The 21,894-nt window shown below is 39.5% G+C and overlaps 1 protein-coding gene across 3 annotated transcripts in view; it reads right to left on the reverse strand.

Moving 5' to 3' along the window:
• The window catches only part of med1 (mediator complex subunit 1), a 131,168-nt gene that overhangs the window by 55,625 nt on the left and 53,649 nt on the right, over positions 1-21,894 (reverse strand). For all 3 annotated transcript variants that reach the window (XM_067429949.1, XM_067429950.1, XM_067429951.1), the window contains 4 exons: positions 1,057-1,189; positions 931-959; positions 471-542; positions 292-366 (listed from right to left, as the gene is read on the reverse strand). In XM_067429949.1, coding sequence (XP_067286050.1) covers positions 292-366; positions 471-542; positions 931-959; positions 1,057-1,189 — 309 coding nt within the window. The remainder of the gene's footprint in view (positions 1-291; positions 367-470; positions 543-930; positions 960-1,056; positions 1,190-21,894) is intronic.

Below are 21,894 nucleotides of genomic sequence, written 5' to 3' on the forward strand. Positions count from 1 at the left end.
CTTTACTACCATAGTAGAGAAAAAAAAATACTATGGTAGTGAATGATTGTTCTCTCTGCTTTGTTTTTTTTTTGTGTTCAGCAGAACAAAGAAACTCATGCAGGTTTGGAACAAGTTGAGGGTAAGCAAACAATGAAAATTTTCATTTTTGGGTGAACTATCCTTTTAAGTAAACATTATACAGTCGAGAAAGACAATGCATATTCCATGTCCAAAATGCCCATTGTACTTTTTTGCAAGTGTATGATACTGGGGAAACATTTTTCTTGACAAATAAGTAAATCAATGTGCCTGAACATATGCATCATCTTGGTGAGGTCTAACTCCAGGGACTGAAGCGCCAAATACATCTTGGTCTTCAATTTGCTGTAGAATAAAATGAGACAAAAAGTATTGAAATGCAGGAACAGGAACTGCAATTGTTTAATGATCTAATAAACAAACCACAACAAAAAAGCTAGAAAACATACTTGTCACCAGGGAGCTTATACAGGTTAACCAGACCCTTCAGGTGTTTGGAAAACTCATCAAAATTTTTGTCTCTGTAAAAATAAAGAATATTATGGTAAATACATTTACTGCTTAGAGCTTTGAATGCTTGTACAGTAACAACTTAACAGTTGTAACTTGTATAAATAACTTTAATACAAGCTCATAGACAACTTTATGATGGTAAGTAGTATAAACTAGGATGCAGGTCCCGTTTTGTTGGTCTCATTACAGTTGTACATTCTTTCTGGACACTTTCAAAATAACAGCAGCTTGGGTTTTTTCTAAGCAAAATATTTATTTAGTGACATAAGAAATTTATCTGATCCGAATCTAGCATCCTCTACTTTGGGAATGTTATGGCTATGATATCAAATCCTTTTAGACTGTTCTGTTTGTATCTAAGCATATGTGATTTGGTGTGAAGTTTATTTTACTTACCGTAAATGCTGTATCAGCTCAGGACAACTCTACATAACAATGAGACAAAATCAAAAAGTAAGATCAAAGGGCATAGACATACTGCTTTATTATGCCATTCACAATAACTACAAGTCTTCCTCTCACCACTGGGTTTTCACCATGGTGTGCCACTTTGACATCCACAAGCTTTCCTGCTTTATCCAAATGCACCTCAACGTAAAACATATCTGAGGTGATATAGCACTCAGTACGTGAGGGGCTCAGGTGAGATCCCAACCTGCAGGCACAGCATAAGAGCAAAACAACCAAACATACCTTTTAGTAAAGTTAGGTCAGGTAAATTAGAAGAGAAATAAGCAGAAATAAATCAGAACATGCTAGTGATGTTATGCATAACATCAAGGCTCTAAAACATGTATCAAGTAAGCATTGCACATTTCATAAGAAACCCTGTACTGAGGATTGTTGTTAAAAAAAAAAAAAAAAAAAAAAAAATCACAACAAACTAAATCTATTTCATCACTTTGCATGTTATAACCGCATCCACTTTTAGTTATAAATCCAATCAACATGATGATCCAGCCAATGAATTTGTTTGAATGTTTATCACATTTGATCAGTAACATTATCTTCCTTCACAGCAAGTGATTCATTATTTAAAGGGGTGATAAACTGAGAAAACTTTTTCTTGATCTTTTGATATATAAGGTCATGGTAATATAAGATTATCCTGTAAGTTTCAGAGCTGAAAACTTACTTTTTAGTCAAAGAAAAGCTTTTATTTCTTATTTTTATTAATGATTGTGGGCTTCATCCTTACGACAGTGCGCTACGAAACACCGCCCTTACAGCACGTCTAATTCAGTAGCCTCACCCACCACTAGCCAGCAGCAATAAACATGTTTAAGAAGATAGCAAGATATTGTGGAAGAACACAGTTGCTGCATAAGCTTCCTTCGGATCATAATATTAGGAATGTGTGACACTAGTTCCAGCTCACATGGGGAAGAACGTTTGTGTGTTCGCTTTATTTCACCACAGAACCGTGTGCCCTCTATATTGGACCGACAGGAATGGTGCAACAAACTTATGTGAGTAAAATGTCTTTTTTTATGTAGGCCTAGTAATAGTCCAGGGGCTGTGTGGTTTCTAGACGGGCAACCAAAACGTATGCTTGTCAGCAGAAATTCTTTCTTGATCTGGGCGCGCACGTGTGTGTGTTTGCACTTATGTCGACTGATCGTGCAGGCCATGTAATATAGAAATAATATTCCAATTAATCGAGGGTGGATGAGAAATAAATCATTGTGTTTGTTTGATAAAGACGTTTATGAGCCCTGTGGTCGAGAGAATCATTGCAGTTACCACTTTAATAATCTCTCCCTCATGTGAACTGACAGGGCCATAAATATGACAGCGGAGCTGAAGATCATTCAACATGCAAATCTTCTCCAATCCTAGCTGTGAGTGTTTACTTCCATGTCTTCATTGTGGCACGCCCATCAAAACCCAGCGTTTAGAAGACAGCATCAAAACCAGTGTTGAGAATAGCCTATTACTTATTAGTTATGTTTTTGAATCTAAAAACCACACAAACGTCATGAGTTGACCTCAGACAACAGTATAAAAAAGAAAGAAAAAAAAGCCAGTTCATGACACCTTTAAATCATCTGTTAAGTACATTTAATGTTTTTTTGTATTATTTATGTATAGGGATGGGCAACAGTGGTCGAGTACTCGAGTACTCGAACGTGACAGCGGCGATCATGAAAACGATGATCGCCCTGACTTTAAAAAATATATTTGTATATTTCTTGGATTGGGTATTGTGGCATTTTGGACAGTAACTGATGTCTGATTGGTTAGAGTTAGACAGCACACCTTCCAGACCGCGAAATAAAGTGAAACTGAAGCGCTGACACCTGGAAGCACTGAATCATGAAATACAGTGCAAATGTTCACTGCCATTCTGTCACATACACAGCATTATAATGAGAACACAAGAATGTTGTATTCTCTGTGCTTTAGTTCCCCGTGTATCAGCACGCGCTGTTAAAGGAAATCCACAACGAGTGTCACAACAGTGCGCGGTCGAATTCATGTGCGCATCCGCGTCTTTTTCCACAGATGCAAGTTGTAACATTACTGGTTTAATACTTGATTATATGTTGCCTATATCTGATTAATCTTATATAGTACAGCGTTTGGTTGAGTTTATTAACCAACTAGCAAATCACTTATATTATTATATTATTATTAAAAGTGATTTATATCGGCTGGTGTTCATTCTCTTTAGCTTCAGCTTCAGCTCAAATGTGAGCAGCCCGAAATGATCGACTCTGGGTTATCTGAGACCATCATATTCTTTTTAAATAGACTATTTATTTTTTTAAACCATTGATGATATTAATAATGCAGCAGTGTTACACATTTTTTTAACAGTAGATCTAATTTAAAGTCGTTTCTCATGGATTCGAAAACGCGCAGTGATGCTGTACTAACTTTGATCATGAAAAATAAAATGATGTGCAGTACTAATCTGTCATGTATAGAATTATAAGAGAACAGGATTATAGTGTTGTAAATGATCTGTGGTTTCGTTGCCCATGTATTAGCGTTGTTGTTAAAGGATTAGTTCACCCAAAAATTATCTCAATAATTACTCACCCTCATGTCGTTGGACACCCGTAAGATCTTCGTTCATCTTCGGAACACAAATGAAGATATTTTAGTTGACAGCTGATGGCTGAGAAAGGCTTCAGATAGGCCATCATTGACATTCAGTACATTGTTTACTCACTCGACCCTAAGGAACCCTAGAGGAACTTAAAATGTTGTTACAAAGTCCATCTCCTTGCAGTGGCTGTACAGTTATGTTACTAAGCGACGAGAATATTTTTTGTACGCAAAAAAATTCTAAATGATTACTTTATCCACTAAGTTATTGTCTTCCGCGTATGCCTCAGACGTGAACTCACGAAGCACCACGACGCATGCGCGAGAATATGACGCAGTCCGCCGTTCAGACACCTGACCCAGAAGCAAGGAAGTTTGTTTACAAGCAGATGAAGGGAAGACGCACCGTATCTAAGCTGTTGAATTATACACTGATCGTGCTTGACATCATTCGTAAATATGTCAGATGATTTCCACGAAGAGGAGGAATTGCATTTTTTTTCTTCATCCGTAGGCCTACTTATTCGAACCGGAGTATACAGATAATGAACTAGAAGAGATGAAAGCCTGCAACACAAATACAGCCACAAGCTAATGTTACTGTAAAACAGAGAGCTTCACGGGTCCAAAAACGGGTTTATGAGCTGTATGCCAAAATCATCAGTTAAAACAATAAAAGACCTGAAATATTTAAGTTGGTGTACAATGATTCTTAAATATATGAAAGTTTAATTGTTATCCTTACATTATGGAAAATAATGAACTTTATCACAATATGCTAATTTTTTGAGAAGGACCTGTATAGACCCGAACCCGTACGGGTCCCGGGTCAGATATAGTAACTCAGTAATAAGAGTAAATATTGTACTTTACATATTCATCCAAAGCATTATAACATTTTAAAAAATGAAATCATATACTACATTGCTGTATCGTTGCTTTATCCCTTAACGATCTCCCCATTACGATTCCACTCATAACTCTTTGTTTTGTAAAAACAGGCTGGGCACAGCTGTTGTCTGGTGAAAAATGTGCACCGCACAATTTCAACTGTTTGACGTATCGAAGCGGTAAATCAACATCCCAATGGACAGCCAACAGCCATAGCTTCATGCGTTCAGTATCATTCCATGGGAAATAGTGAAATGTGAGACTTTCATTTCGCGGATTTGATAAAGCACTTTTACGTTTACTTCATCGATTCTCACGGTTCGGGGATCCAGGAAATGCACACTTTAGTCGCCCCATTTTGACCACTAAGCCGAGAACTAAAGCACGATCAGTGTATAATTCAACAGCTTAGAAACGGCGCATCTTCCCTTCATCTGCTTGTAAACAAACTTTTGCTTCTGGGTCAGGTGTCCGAACGGCGGACTGCGTCATTCTCGCGCATGCGTCGTGGTGCTTCGTGAGTTCACGTCCAAGGCATACATGGAAGACAATAACTTAGTGGATAAAGTAGTTATTTAGATTTTTTTTGCACAAAAAAAACTATTCTTGTCGCTAAGTAACATAACTGTACAGCCACTGCAGTGAGATGGACTTTGTAATGACATTTTTAGTGCCTCTATGGGTCGAGTGAGTAAAAAATGTACTGAATGTCAATGAAGGCCTATCTGAAGCCTTTCTCAGCCATCAGCTTTCAACTAAAATATCTTCTTTTGTGTTCCGAAGATATAGGAGGTCTTACGGGTGTCCAACGACATGAGGGTGAGTAATTAATGAGATAATTTTCATTTTTGGGTGAACTAACCCTTTAAGGAAAGAGCGCATTCAAAATGAGTTTCCCTTACAAGCCTGTAAAATACTAGCATGACCAAGTTCACGTGCGCATTTGCATCCTTTTGGGCAGATGAAAATTGTAATAGGCATATATCAGATTAATCTAATATAGGATGCATTTGATTGAGTTTATTAAATCTCGCTGCATCTCTGTTCATTCTTCTCCTTGTATGAGCTGAAAGTTTAGAGGGACGGCCAGGTCTTGGAAGGAGTGTCATACCCCTGCAAATCTACCATTTCAATATTATCGCTTGCACAGTGCTCCTTGGGATGTTTAAAGCTAGGGAAATCTTTTTGTATCCAAATCCGGCTTTAAACTTCTCCACAACAGTATCTCGGACCTGCCTGGTGTGTTCCTTGTTCTTCATGATGCTCTCTGCGCTTTAAACGGACCTCTGAGACAATCACAGTGCAGGTGCATTTATACGGACACTTGATTACACAGAGGTGGATTCTATTTATCATCATTAGTCATTTAGGGCAACATTGGATCATTCAGAGATCCTCACTGAACTTCTGGAGAGAGTTTGCTGCACTGAAAGTAAAGGGGTCGAATAATTTTGTACGCCCAATTTTTCAGTTTCTGATTTGTTAAAAAAGTTTGAAATATCCAATAAAAACTTCATGATTGTGTCCCACTTGTTGTTGATTCTTCACAAAAAATTACAGTTTCATATCTATGTTTGAAGCCTGAAATGTGGCAAAAGTTCACAAAGTTCAAGGGGGCCGAATACTTTTGCAAGGCACTGTACTTATTCTATTTGAGCACTATTTAGTTAGCCTGGATGCCAGCCAAACTTAGCCCCGCCCACAACATTTATAGGTCGGGCGGTTCAGTCTGGCCTCGTTCCATAGAGGAGTAATTATCTCCGAACAGAAACTGTTCGGACCAATGAAATCTTTAGGACAGGCTTTAGACGATGACGGATAGATGATAAACAGTAACGTAATCATGCACGTCATCAAAGGGGCTTGGATTATATTTGTTCGAATCCTAAACAGAGAGCTTGTTTGTATCTGCATTAACCTTCACTATTTTTTCTCAAAAATGATGATCATGTTGGGTAAGTACTCTCTGTATCATTAAACTCTTTGATTTTTTTACAACACCGGCAAAGACCGTTTATTCCAGCGCGCATGCAGACAGGGTTGCCAAGTTTTTACAACAAAATCCACCAACTACTAGCCCAAAACAATAGCTTCTCGGGGGGGTTCTCCAGGAAAAAATGGTGTTTGGGGGGCAAATGTGTGTTATTTTGGCAAGGTTGCCTGCTAAAATTCACACTCATGGGTCTATGTATCACATAGTCGCTTAAACCCGTCATAGAAAACAACCCGCCTGGTTTCCTGGTTCGGTTGAAACATGACCCATAATTACAGCCCTATGGAGCAGTATCAGACTCATATTCTGACTAGAATTGAGTATGACCACGTCAGGCTACTATTTAGTATGGATAATATGCAAACTGGGACGCAGGGAGTGTCTTTGCATAATGCAAAGTTGCAGCCAGTAAATTATGAAGTGGATTTATCATTGGATTAGCCATGGTTATGTGTTGTAAAGAGCTTTGATAGTGAGTCAAAGATGTATACAACCATCATGTTTCACAGAAGGGCTACGAAAATCAAGTAACGAAAGAATCGGTGGTTGACTGCTCTGAACCATAGATATCAAAACACCAGGTAGATTCAAACAAGAAACCGTGTGTTTGCTCAAAGCATTTGGGACCAGATGTGAACTGGTCTTAACCCCAGGAGCCCACGAGAAACAGGCTGGATGAGTGGTTTTTCGAGAACCGCCTCCAACCAATGTTATGATAGATACAAAGAAAAACTGGTGCGAGGATTCAAGTGCAAAAAGGAGATATTTATTAACAAATAAAACAAACTTAAAGCAAAAACCCACGAGGGGTAAAAACACAAACAGAATAATAAAATACAAAACACATAACAGAAAGGGTCACAGGGGAAACGGGATACGTAGACAGTACAACGATCCGACAAAGACTGACAAACACCAGGAGCTTATAAAAGGGAACAAATGAGGCAGGGAATGAGGGAACACAGGTGGGAGAAATCAAACACAAATCAGATAACAGGGGGGGAGGGATCTGACAATGACAGGAGCACATGCTCAACATCACAAAACCCACATGTGCACACAAGACAGGACAGGCATGTGACAACCAAATGCTCAAAAACCCGCTCCCTTCTTTCCGGAAGTCCACAAGGAACTATCCAAGTCGTGGAAGGCGCCATTTTCTTCCCGCGCCAATCTTTTTTTTCTGACGCGCTCTCGGTGGTCGATGGCACTCAGGAAAAAGGATATCACGCTCTTCCTCCCCTTGAGGAAGCCGTCGCTGCACACCTTTGCTCGCCCTCCACCAGGGGATGGCAGTCAAAAGCTGTCCACGGTCAAAGTCTATGTGGCCGCTATTGCAGCGCACCACACTCAAGTGAATGGATTGTCACATTTCACTTTTAGAACTCTCATCATCGTTGGATGAGGAAGATGCTAATTTGCTATGTCCTTTCAGAGCGCTGAGAATATATCAGGCAAACTGAACAGCTCTGTGTGTGCTTTGGCGGTCACACCCACAGATGCGCGGTTACAAATCAGACCTTGTCGCGATGGATAGTGGATGCTATCTTGCTGGCTTATGAGTCTAGAAATCTCAGCTGCCATATAGACATCAAGCCCATTCTACTAGAGGCATAGCCTCGTCATGGGCTTGGTCTACTGGCATTTCACTGGATGACATCTAGGGTTGGGCATCGAGAACCGATTCTAACTTGGAACCATTTAAAAAATAACGATTCCATTGGAATCGTTTAGAAAATTTGTTTTCGGTTCCGATCATCGGTTCCAAACGCGCAAGTTTTGGTTTCCATGGCCACCTGATTTCAGGTGCTTGCATGCCCGCTTGTTCTTTTACCCATTGAAGCCCGGTAAGCGGCTCTGAAGTGTGGATTTATTTCACTTTTAAAACGACTGGGTCGGCACAGTGCAACTAGTGTTGTCAAAAATATATGGCGCGGCGCTCCTCCATCATAGAATGGAAACCCAGAAGACAGAAAGCAAATCTTGTTTCTTTTATTTTACAGTAGCACAATGCAAGTAAACACTTTTGCAATTTTTTTTACAATGTCCTTCTCTTATTATCTGTATGAGCAAAATTGCTGATCTCATTCGCGAGAGCACCTCACGTGCACACAACATATTCCTTCATTATCAAAATAAAATTTAATTATCAAAACCTAATATATAAAAAGTTACACAGCTCAGTTTAAATAGTCAGTAGTAGCCAACAATTCGTGCCAGCTTGAGCACAGCTCCACTGTGTTTTTCCCAAGTAGCTATAGGCCTAGAGATCTGTGCGGGACGCATTTTTTCATGTTACCTTCTCCCCCTCCCGCCCGCAACATTCATGTTTTGTCCCGCTCCCGTCCGCATAAAAGTATTTTAAAAAATCCTGTACGTCCATGACATTATTTCAAGTAATTTAACGTAAAAGCAAGCATGTGCATGCATGGTTTGGCGTCGCAGAATACGCGCAAAGTGCGCTCCCGTCACAATTCCAAAAAATTATCATCTCAGTTCATCATGATCTCACAAAGCTCTGTTAATAAATAAAAAAATACTGCACAACGAATCTTCCATAATGTCTACACTTTCTTTGTTATAATCAGAGGATTTGCCAGGATACAGAACTATTTCGAGCGATGAGTGGATTCTGTCTTCAATGCTTCTTTGGTCATTGCGTTCTAGAAATAAAACATATTGGTTACATTGTACAACGCAGCAATAAAACATGTTATAAACAGAAACTCTGCCTATGCTTGTGCCTGTAAATCGTTTTTATTTTATTTTAGTTGTTCTTATTTTGTATTGTTTTTTGCAGTAGATGAATACAATTTATTTGTTTCTAGATGTTCTATTTTTAGATATTTATATTTTGCGGGAGTCCCGCAAATAGTTTTATTCTCCTGCAATCCGCACACAGACTAGTAGCTATATTACTGCCCGCGCCCGCACTCATCCATCAAATCTAGACGCGCGACCTGCGCCGCATCCTATGCGTTTGGTCCCGTGAGTAGCCTACCGCTAGCCTGACAAGCCAGACCCACATCAAGATGTTTGGTCTGGAAACTCACCATTGACAGGGCTCAATCCGAGGGGCGGGATAAACGGTTATCTTTCAAACTCCCTTTGCACGCGATAGGATACGGTACACAACGAACCAGGGCAACGAAGGTGAAGCAGAGCTTGTTGATAGATTAAACATTCGCCGTATCCAGTCGGCAAAACTCCGAACACATCTTCCCTTTTTAAGAATGACTTCAGTGCCATTCTTTGTTCCTTTCTCAGAGAACTGAGAAAGTTTGTTCGTAACTCCAAGTCTTCCAGAGTCGCGGCCAAAGCTGATTCGAAAGACTGTCGTTCGCCAGCTTCTGTGTTTACTAGAAGCACGCAAACGCAACTCGGCCATTGTTATTATGGCCCCGCCCACCGACTCTATACACGATGTGATTGGCCCGGCAAGAGTTAGGGGAATACAGCTAAGAAAGGTATTGAGAGTTGCTAGATGACACTCGCGGGCAGATTAGATTTGCTGCCGCTAGTGTACGTCTAGATTTCTAGGCTAGCCTACCGCTGCAGTGCAGGTCTCTATTCCCATTTTTGCGCATGTGTGGCGGATTATTTTTTTCCCCATCAAGAGTCCTATTGGGACACCAGTGAAGTAGGTACAAAGCCAATAATAAAAAATGGTTTAGCATCCAAATACATCGCGGATATGGAAACATTTATGCTACGTGAGTACTGGCTTTCAGTTCCTCAATAAATTATTTAGTTTGGCTTTATAGTTATAGCCTTCTAATATTGTTTAATTCTTGATATGTCAGGGTATATGCAGGAATCCTGAAGTTAATTTCAATACCTTTTTAAGACTTTTTAAAGACCTTCTCAAAATATTTTAAGACCTCATCGCACTTCAAGTTCTAATCGGCAACAAACCTTAAATAAACAGCTGTAGTCGAATGTAGACTTAAAATCTCTATCGTAGGCCAATTTTGTATCGTTTATATTGCATATCTGTTTTACAACGTATGGAGGGCGACACATTACCTAACTGCGCATTTCGCAAAATACATAACGTCACTGAGACAGCGCTCGCCAGGGATGGAAATTAACTTTTTTCAAAGTCTACCACTCAATGTTTTTATCAGCCACTTTTTTGTTTTTAACTGACAATGTGTAACTGCATGTGAAAATTAATACTACACGCTCTACAATAATTAAGCAGTTTATTTAATCTCAAGTCTCAATGAAATACTGACATTTTCACAATGATTTGTTGTCTTATGGCTTCCAGTTTTATGGTTTTTAGTCCCCAGAATGAAACTATTCGTTTGGCAACTTTGAAGCGTGTTGACAACATACTGAGCAGAACATTGTCAGTAGGGATTGGGAAGCACCGAAATCAAAATTCTTGGCTGAAACCAAAAAAGAAGAAACCTAAGTTGAAAACCGAAAAATAAAATTCAAACTAAAATGTTTAACTCGACCTCACTCATGTGTACATTAAATAATAATGCACATGCCTACTGGCCTGCAGAAAGGTGCAGAAATTGAATAAAGTAATCAAATGTAAAATAACTGCATATTTAACTGTTTAAATGAAAGATTAATCCTTATTAAACTTACAAAAGCTATTCAATCAAGAGCATTGTTTAATGTCAAACTGAATAGAAGGACATCACTCAGGCAGCAGTAAAGGCTACTGCGCCTTTAAGACCTGAGGCAGGGATATGCTCGTCTTTCTCGACTGTGCATACTATACAGTTCACTTAAGGCATATTCAGACTATGTCTGCTAGGATACTCATCAAGATGGACATGTTGACATACTTCTTGTGTGAGTTTGTCCGTTTAAGCGCAAGACTTGAAAGAGAACTCAATATTTGCGCGCTGTGAGACTCGCGCGCTCTCGGATGATGCACAGCGTCAGATCTTCTCTCAGCGCGCGCGAGTCTCACAGCGCGTCTTCACGCGAGTTATGACGGAGAGAACGACTGGTCATCTGCGCACATACGGCAGCACTCGCATGCATTAAACAAAGTTTACAAAGAGGTGAAACAGCTCGGTAGGTGAAGCGAGTTTACCCGCCATAACTCTAAATCAGCCGCATTTGGCTGGTGGCGGTGCAAATGTCCATCCCTGGCGCGCGCGCTCCGAGCCGATCTCAGACTGAGCGCCCCATTGTTTTTTAATACTTATGGGGATGAAAATAAATATGTTCATAAAATACTTTTTGGAGTCAAACTCTTTTGACAAAGCTTGAACAAAATACTTTCAAAATTTAAGACTTTATAAAGCCGTCATAAGACTTTTTAATACTTTATAAGGGTCTTAATTTTCCCAAAATTGATTTATCACCTTTTAAGACTTTTCAAGACCCCGCGGATACCCTGTATGTTCTGAATACCGTTAAATTTTTTTAGCGTTAGATTTGTTGTGGAGTGACACGCAGGAGCTAAAATAACCTATAGCTATGTTAGTAGTGTTTAAAATGTGTGTAGTGTTATTTAGCTACTGGTATTATTTCTGAATGCAATTAAATGCAACTTATAGCCTACGTGACTTACCTGTTTTTCTCTTCCTCTCAAAATTATTGTTGGTTAAAGGTTAACCAGTTAATTATAGCATCCCACATAGGCTTATCGAATTATTGAAGAATCAACTTTGCGTTGCGAACACGTCAAGGATCAAAAGCGGTTGTGTGGAAAAGTGCTGAGCTTGTGCCATCTACTGGTTTAATGGAGAATACAGTCAAATGGCCCATGCTTGGCATGACTTATTTGAATGTAGCTAAATGGTTGTAGGCCTATATATGGGTTGCGACAACAACAACAAAAAAGAGGGTCGCTCTTGAAAAAAGTTTGAAAACCACTGGATTAACCTGACGAACCTGGTGAGACAGGGTGTTTTATACCCCTGGCTATGCAAATTCTGCTGCCCCCTTTGGCGGGATTATTAGAGGGACCTAATTGGTCCTGCCCACCCAGCGGTCTCGCCATAGGTTCCCTGCAGCTGCAGCAACACTGCCAATCAGCACACAGCTGCTTCCTGCTTAGAGCTGTGCAGCTGCACTGCGTTTTACATGGAATTTTTAGGATAAAAATGTGCTTCAAAATCTTGAGGAAACGAAATTCCCCTAGCGTTTAGCAAAACGCAATACTCGTTCCCTCTTCTCAGGGAACCAAGGTTCCTACGTAAGTAACCGAAGCGTTTATGTGGTACAAAATACTATGTTAGTGATGTTATGTCCTGTGCCGAGGTTTCAGAGCGTGTCTACTGCATTGAAAATTATTTGGCGGCCGGCAAAATTTTTTATATCCGTCAAAGCCTTATTTGATCTGTTTTTTTTTTTTAATTAATGAGTGATGTAGATGACAGGGCGCATGTTAACTGAGTGACAGAGAGAAAGAGCAGAGCATGCTCTTTGTCTTCATAATAAGCAGCACTGTCTTAGCATATTTCATTCACTTATTACGTTAGTCAAAATCAAAAGGTCGGAAGATAAAATCCATGTCAGACTATTTTTCCTTAAATTTTGACTCTTCTCTGACTCACCAATTTAAATCTGCTCTCCTCGTCCCTTCTGCCCCTGTCAGTTCAGCCACACTTTCTCACATTTCAAAAGTTTGTCTTCAGTGTAACTGTTGTTCCGGTTCAAATAGATACGGTTCAGGATCTGCACCAAAGTAAATATCTTCTGAATCGTCTCTCACAAACATCTCCATGGTTACAACGCACCCGCTCTGTGCAAGAAGTCATGCTGGTTATGTTGACGGAAGTTTGCCTATTTAAATGCCTATTTGTCTAAAAAAAAAAATGCAACTCTGAATTTTTTGTTGGTCTTAGTACACAATGTAACTATAGAAAAGCCAAGTTTTAAATAGGAAAAATATTGAAAGTCTATGGTGTTGTTGTTTTTTAGCAATGATGCTGATGGTCTAATATGATTCAATGATTTATGCTAAGATATGCTCAGAGTGCTACCGCCAGATACAGAAATCGGCTGAATGGTTTCAAAATGTTAAAACTCAACTGTTTAACCCCTTTGTCGGTCATCTCTCGATTTGGCAAATGGAGCATTAAGACATACTCATAGTATAACTTATGTATTTAGTGTTGGTAACTGTATTATCCTGCAGTTGTTCTTGTATGCGCTAGATGGCACTGGTAACCATGTATACGGTGACCAAGAAAAACAGTAAAAGAAGTTTGTTCTAAGCCACTCAGGTTCCTGTTATTACTATTTATAGCTCATCCGAATATAATGATATTCGCGTAAACACAAAAAAAATTGGCGACAAGGTATTGAAATATTTACTTTAACCTTGTAACTGAGAAGATTGATGTAAACGAGTGGATTTTGCAGACAAGGATGAAGAGTGCACTGTGTTGCAGAAGACACTAGCAACAACCGAACTGTGGGCCAATCCAGGATGGCGACTATCAGGCATATTGATGCTTTTGACGAGTCCATCGAGCAGTGGACAACATATCTTGAACGGTTTGACCACTTCACAAAGGCAAATGATATCAATGAGGAAAAACAAGTACCAGTGCTGTTAAGTGTTATGGGCACTAAAACATACGGCCTTCTACGTAACTTGATTGCGCCTGCCAAACCAGGAGAAAGAACATATCAGGAGATTGTAACAACGTTAAGTGAACATTATTATCCGAAGCCCCTCATGATAGCGGAACGATTCTGTTTCCCCAAACGCAACCAACAGGAAGGAGAGACAGTTGCACAGTACGTAGCAGTACTAAACAACTCTCTGAACATTGTGACTTCGGTACACATTTGCAAGATTCCTTACGAGATAGATTTGTTTGTGGATTAAACAACGAGGTGATACAAAAGCGACTTCTCACAGAAGCTACGCTTACTTTTCCCAAAGCGGTGGAGATAGCCGTTGCCGCAGAAACCGTCGCCCGCGAAGCACAGCAGCTCAGCAGTTCCCTTAAAGTTAATGCAATGCATATTTCCTCACCTAAACAGCGACGCAATTGTAAAAGATGTGGAAAAACGAACCACACGGGTGAGGATTGCTGGTACAAGAATCAAGCCTGCCATTCATGCAGAAAGAAAGGCCACATCAGATGAGTGTGTAGAAATAAACGGAACTTTGAGAGAGAAAGGAAGCACGAGAGTCATTTGAAGCCAATTAATCGAAGTAGTTAAGTTGATAAGAGCATAATTTGGACATGGGAGGAAAACAAAGTGACGAGTCCAATACAGACACAGAGAAGGAAATGTCACTTTATATGGTGACTAAAAGTGAGCAACTGGCACATATTTGCATAACTCCAGAAATTGAAGGTAAAATTATTGAAATGGAATTGGATACAGGCGCTGCAGTATCGTTGATTTCAAAAGGAAAATATGACAGTCACTTGCAGCATATTCCACTGCAGCCAACTGACATCTTTTTGCATCTCTAGCTGGTGGTCAATTATTCAGTAAGCTGGACTTGTCAAACGCTTACTTGCAGATGCCAGTGGCACACGAGTGAAGAAAATTACTCACCATATCCATTCAAAAAGGGTATTCTGTTATAACCGCTTACCCTTTGGGATTGCCCTGGCCCCTGCCTTATTTCAGAAAACAATGGATCAAACAAAATTCCAAACACTCACTGGTATCTAAATGACATACTGATAACAGGACGAGATAATGTGGAACACCTCAAGACATTAGACCAAGTACTCACTAGACTGGAGAAATATGGTCTGAAATTGCAGCGTGAAAAATGTTACATTTTCTATATATATATAAAAAAAATATATATATAAAGTTAGCTACGCTTTTTCCTTGGAATGGTCAACTACTGTGGCCGTTTTATTTCATTCCAAATCTGGCATCTATCTTGAACCCCCTCAATGCTCTTTTATGTAAAGAAAATAAATGGTGCTGGAGCGTGACATGTGAAAAGTCATTTCAGAAAGTGAAGGATCTCCTTACCTCACCAGCTGTACTCATTATGACCCAGACTTACCCATTCGTCTCACCTGTGATGCTTCCCCATACGGAGTGGGGGGTGGTGATATCACATTGTGTGCCCCGATGGGGAGGAAAAGCCGATTGCTTTTGCGTCCAGGACACTCAGTAAAGCGGAACAAAATTATGCTCAGATAGAGTGTGAGGCCCTGTGTATAATTTTCGGAATTAGCAAATTCCATCAGTACTTATACGGAAGAAGGTTTGCTCTCTATACTGATCATCAACCTCTAACGGCTATTCTCAATCCCAACAAGAGTATTCCATCCATGGCAGCAGCCAGAATGCAACGATGGGCTCTGATATTAGCCGCCCATGACTATGTCCTTGAGTATAAGAAAGCAGCCTTACATGCCAACGCTGACGGACTGTCACGGCTGCCATTACAAGTGACTCACACTGAGAAAATGGACACGGTGGATGTGTTCTATGCTGCCCAGGTAGCAGCCCTGCCTGTCAGTAGTGCTGAAATTAGACGTGACACCGTAAAGGATCCCATTTTGTCGCCTGTGCTGGACTTGATTTCTACTGGACGATTTCCAAAAACTAAAGAGATACCTCAAGACTTCATACCCTTTGTGTCACGTCCACACGAGCTCACAGTTGTTCAGGGTTGTTTAATGTGGGGAAGTCGCGTCGTTGTACCAACCAGGCTCCGTTACCGGGTGTTAGCTGATCTGCATTTGGGCCACCCTGGGGTGGTAAGGATGAAACATCTGGCCAGTAGCTATGTCTGGTGGCCAGGTATTGATGGACAGATCGAGTCTCAGTCCAAATCATGCCAGTCTTGTCAGCGTATCCAAAATGTCCTGCACCACTTCACCCATGGATTTGGCTGGCTCATCCTTGGGAAAGAACACATGTGGATTTTGCTGGTCCCTTTGAAGGCCATATGTACTTAATTGTAGTTGACGCGCATTCCAAATGGCCTGAAGTTTCAATTATGGACAGTACTACCACCAGCAAAACCATTCAGGTCTTACGAGGACTTTTCAGTTGTTATGGCGTCCCTAATGTCATTGTCAGTGACAACGGCCCGCAGTTTTGTGCTGAGGAGTTTTCATTTTTCCTGAAGGCAAATTCTGAGCAACACATTCGCTCTGCCCCATATCACCCCTCTAGTAATGGGCAAGCTGAACGTTTCTTCCAAACATTCAAGCATGTGCTAAAAGCTTCAAAAGGGTCAGCTCCAATCCAACAGAGACTTGATGGATTTCTGTTAACATACAGAAACACTTCGAATGCCGAATACCACAAAATAGCCACCTGCGATGCTATTTTTAAATCGCAAGTTAAGAACCCGGGTGGATCTTCTAAAACCTAGTCTTGCCAAGACAGTGAGTCAGTCCCAGGATGCTCAGCGGTTATGACGCCAAAAACACTAAGTTCAGAGAATTTCGTGCTGGAGAGTCCGTTCTTGCTCGTGACTACAGAAAAGGAGGAAATTAGATATCTGGAGTGGTGATGTCCAAAACGGGACCGGTCTCCTACAGCGTCAACATGGGTATTTCTGGAATATGGAAACGTCATGTAGATCAATTACTGAAACACGGGACTGAATCCTCTGAAACCCAGATGGAACCAGACATTCCTGCTGGTCCTGATAATGTCCAGGCCCATCCGTTTCAGGAGGACATTGGGGAAAAGACTGACAATCTTGTGGCGGTGACAATTGACAAACCAGGGTCAGGCAACACTGACCAATCAACCGCAGGGACTGTACAAATGTTATTTTAAGCGTTATCCTACCCGTCTCACGAGACCACCTGACCGTTATCAAGCATTCTAAGATATAAGTTAAAAGATTAATGCAGAGTAAGATGTGTTCGCTAAGCAGTGGTTAAAGTTGAATTCAAGGAAAGAAATATTCCATTGTTGTGTTTGACAACCTTTGATTTAAGTGGGAGGAAATATTATGTATTTAGTGTTGGTAACTGTATTATCCTGCAGTAGTTATTGTATGCGCTAGATGGCGCATGTATATGATGTATATGGTGAACAAGAAAAACAGTAAAAGAAGTTTGTTCTAAGCCACTCGGGTTCCTGGTTATTGCTATTTATAGCTCAACAGAATATAATGATATTCGCGTAAACACAACAATTACGACAGCTGCTCATACAGTATTCTGAATATACACAACCAATATAGATTTAGAAAGCCAACAAGTTTACAGCTGAATACTCAGAATTACTCAGACAGTTATTAACATATAGATATATAGGCTAAAACCAAAATTAAAAAAGTAAATATTTTAAATATTTTTCTTCATGTATAAAAACATTATGTGAATGTAGTATAACGACTTATAACTACAACTAACTTGAAGGCACAAGTGTGGTCATGCTTTATTTAAAATCTGAGGCTGTTATGTCCAAAACTATGAATTTTATGACATTTTTCTAAGACCATGTCTGGATTTTTTTAGATGTTTTTATCAAATAAGTTTGTAGGCCTGCATTTAATCAAAATAAAAATAAAAATCTAATAATATAAATCTCCTTTACTATCAATTGAACACATCCTTGCTGAATAAAAATATTGATTTATTTCAAAAAAAGAAAGAAAAAAATTACTGACCCCAAATTACTGACAAGTAGTGTATATTGTTGTTACAAAAGATTTCTATTTTTAAAACATTTGCTTTTTCTTTTTTACTTTTAATTTAGTATCACAGGTTATGAAAAAATATTAAAGGGGTACTTCAGTGCTAGAATAATGAATCTGTATTTAAACTGGGTCATTAATATAGTATAAATGTGAAATTTTTGAATTTGGTGCCTTCTAGACTGAGAAAAGACAGAAAATGTATTATTATCTCATTGGGATGAAAGACTACAATTCCCAGAATGCTTCGCTGCCCTGAGAGGCAATTCCCAAAGCCACCCCTACTGGATTATAGTGACTGAGTTAAGCCCCGTTTCCACCTAAATCACAAGAAACAATTTGTACCAGGAACTTTTTTTACAGAAACTTTTCTCCCCCCAGACCTGCAACTGTCTGCGTTTTCACTGCAATCTAAAGTTCCATGAAGATTAGGCAAATAAGTCCGGTGATGTAGGACTGTGCGCGACTGCTCCTCCAAGTCAGTGACGGACAGTAGGCTAATAATTTTTGCGCGATACAATATCCACGTTTACAAGTACACTTTTTTTTTCATTGCGATTGAAATATTTAGTGGACTGTTTACATGAGACGTTATCTAAACCGATCTGGTGTTTACATGTGATGACTTTCAAATCGCAATAATTTGGTGACATGCAGTTTGTCTGCCGCATCAAAAATGTCAACGCTGTTTTCTCCACCAGCTGGAATGTGGTAACTGTAGCCATAGCAACTCTTAACAGCCACCAGGACTAATACAGTATTATACAAGCTATTTATTTGTTGTAAAGTGTAATAATCATCTCAGAAAAAAATTAATTCTTCCGTGAGGCGCAGTTAAAGTAAAAACTTGCCTAAGGCAATATACACTGTGTCATTAATCCAACATTATCTTCATAACTTACAAAATAAAATGTTTACCCCTCAAAAAAATGAACTTTACTCTCTTGTCAACATGAGCGCGGTGCGTGCTGTCACGTCATGTAAGGACACTTAAAAGTAATCGGTGAGGTTGTTTACATGGTGAAAAATAGACTGTAAAAAAAATAATAACGAGTATGGAAGAGATTAAAGTTGTGCTGCTTTTGCTGGTTTACTAAAGAGGTAATTAACAATGAAATAAAAAAGCACTAGCATATTCAGAAAGCTTGTAAAACTAGATTTATAATGACAATGTATATTATTATCAGCTATTACGGACATTGAACGTGAGATGGCAGAGACGAACACACGCCATCAGACAGAGAGCAAGACTGATATTTACTGAACGTAGAACGAACCTTGCAAAAGACTTTTAAAAATGCTGGTTGAAATAAAAGGATGCGTGAGCTCAACCAATCAGCATGTTCACCTCCCAAGTCCCGCCCTCGAAAGTTCCTGAACTTTGAAAAAGTACTACCTCGCGAGCAGGGCCGTTTGGAGGGGGAAATATTTACCGAGAACTTCATTTAGACCCTGGTTCCTGCGGTCAAAACACACCGAGTACCACCCGAAAGTTCCTGGTTCCTGGGTAAAGTTCCTGCGGTGGAAACGCGGCTTTAGAGAACAGACACTAAAATTAAATACTGAACATGTCTGTTCAATATAACGATCGAGTCGCCGCTTGAGTCTCACAGCACTAACTCAGATTAGGAATCAGATTACATTTAACGTAATAAATGAGCTAACGACCACATTCGCGGCATACATTGCCTAGCATTAGGGCTGCATGATTAATCAAAATCGAACCGCAATCGCGATTTGGCTTGTGTGCAATTATGAAAGCTCAAAGGCTGCGATCTTAATTAAATAAATAAATAAATGCCCAGTGTGTTAGCGAAGAGCGGCTCTGTGATAAACGCTACTCCGTCTGAAAGACTGGGAGTTTGAGTCGCTTATAACGTGCGTTTGAAAAAGCAACACGAGTCAAACATCTTCACAAACTAGTGAAACGTTCATAAACCTGTTCAACAAAAGACAACGTTTAATAACGTTTTACCTCACTTCATATCGTCAGTCGAGTGTTTGTAAGCTGATGTGGCTTCTCATCAGAGTGAGGCAGACGATGCGTTATTTTATAACATTCTATCTCAATCACCACTGCATTATAATACAGTTTGTTATTATGAAAATACCCTTGACGGCTTGAAGAACTCAAATACACCATATTTTGCTGCAGTCTTGTTTATTCTCGTCATGTGTAATCAAAGCGTCTCTATTTTCAGTGTTCTGTATTTTCCGTACGTGAGTATTTGTTGTAGCTGGCTATAAAAAAAAAAAAAAAAAAAAAAAAGTGTACTATGCTAATTAATTGAGATTTCTTACAGCTCTTACAGGTTGTTGGCTTTGTTTGTTTCGTTGCTTCTATTGCTCTACCCTTTTTTTGTAAGTCGCTTTGGATAAAAGCGTCTGCTAAATGATTAAATGTAAATGTAAATGTCTCTATCTTCTGTTTACAACACGTTAGCTTCACATCATGGACTTCCTGAAAACTAACGTCAATTACTTCTCTGAGGCAAATGTGGTGTTTTCCGCTTGAGGGCACCCTCTGGCTTTCAGTATGAATTAAAAACTTTTAGGTAATTAATAATAGGAAAAAATATATAGCTGCAAGCAGCAATTGTCGGGGCCAAGCGAAATGAAGACCCTAAGACATGCCAGCATAGCTAGCTAGGAGTATAAGACCAACTGCAAAAATGAGCCATTGAAGACCTATTAAGTTGATTTTAGGCAAAAAAAGCAGTACAATTTTGAATACAGTAAATAATAATGATTTAATGGTTAATCTTTTTTGACCAATAGGTGGCACTGTTACGAAACTGATGTGGTGTAGTCAGACTGAGATGTCAATGACACATGCAAAGTTTGGTGTCAATATGTCAACGCATTGCAGAGATACAGCCTCAAGAGTCATTTTTTTGCATCATAGCTCAACTGCGTTGCTGTGGTGTATGACAAATGATTTATCTATCAACACGAAATCCATAACTATTTGTTCTCATGGTCTGAAGATGATACGATTCAATTTTGGTGAAAATTGGACAAACGGTGTAGGATGAGTTTGAAAAAGTAGGTTTTTAACCAATAACAAGCTAGAGGGTAGAGAGGTTTGCCAAATATGGATAAAATTGGTATCTATGTTCTCGGCAGGAGCCAATAAATGAATTATGAACAGTCTCATAGCAATAGGCTAATTTAATCAAAAGTTATTAGCATTTTGTACACTTTATTACAACTTTTGACCCGAAGGCGGCGCTGCTCGAAAACTTTTTGAGTACCTTCAGGGCATGGAGCAGAAGACACATATCGAGTTTTGTAATAATACACTAATGCATTCGTTGAGTGTATATATATGTATGTATACGCCACCAAGAGGCACAATCCCACCATTTTTTTTTTATTTGTCCTCAGAATGAGCCCATACATATACGTGTCGAGTTTGGGGAAAATATCTCATTTTGTTTTCGAGTTATAAACAGTTGCATGAAAAAACACGTAAAAAATGACTGACACCTGACTTTGATTGGATTTTACTACCCCATACTATCAATATTTTGAGATTTGGGCATTAGCGTATAGCTATCGACCTATGTTTCCGAACTTCTGATGCTAGTTTCGTCTCGATCGGAGTAGCGGTTTTGAAAATATCAGCTAATGTTTTTTAAGCACTAAATTACAATGCTGTGCAAACCATATGCCAAAACCTGGCAGGTCTGGTATTGTTGGACTCGGCAAGGATTCAGGAGACCAAAAAACATACTCCCATCAAAATATGTCAACCACACCCAAAGTTATATGCATTTGGAAAATAAATATATCCACTAGGTGGCGCTGTTTCGAAACTTCTCAGGTTACTTCAGGGCATCGT

This window comes from Pseudorasbora parva, chromosome 21 (genome assembly GCF_024679245.1).
Source record: "Pseudorasbora parva isolate DD20220531a chromosome 21, ASM2467924v1, whole genome shotgun sequence".
Classification (NCBI taxonomy): Eukaryota; Metazoa; Chordata; class Actinopteri; order Cypriniformes; family Gobionidae; genus Pseudorasbora; species Pseudorasbora parva.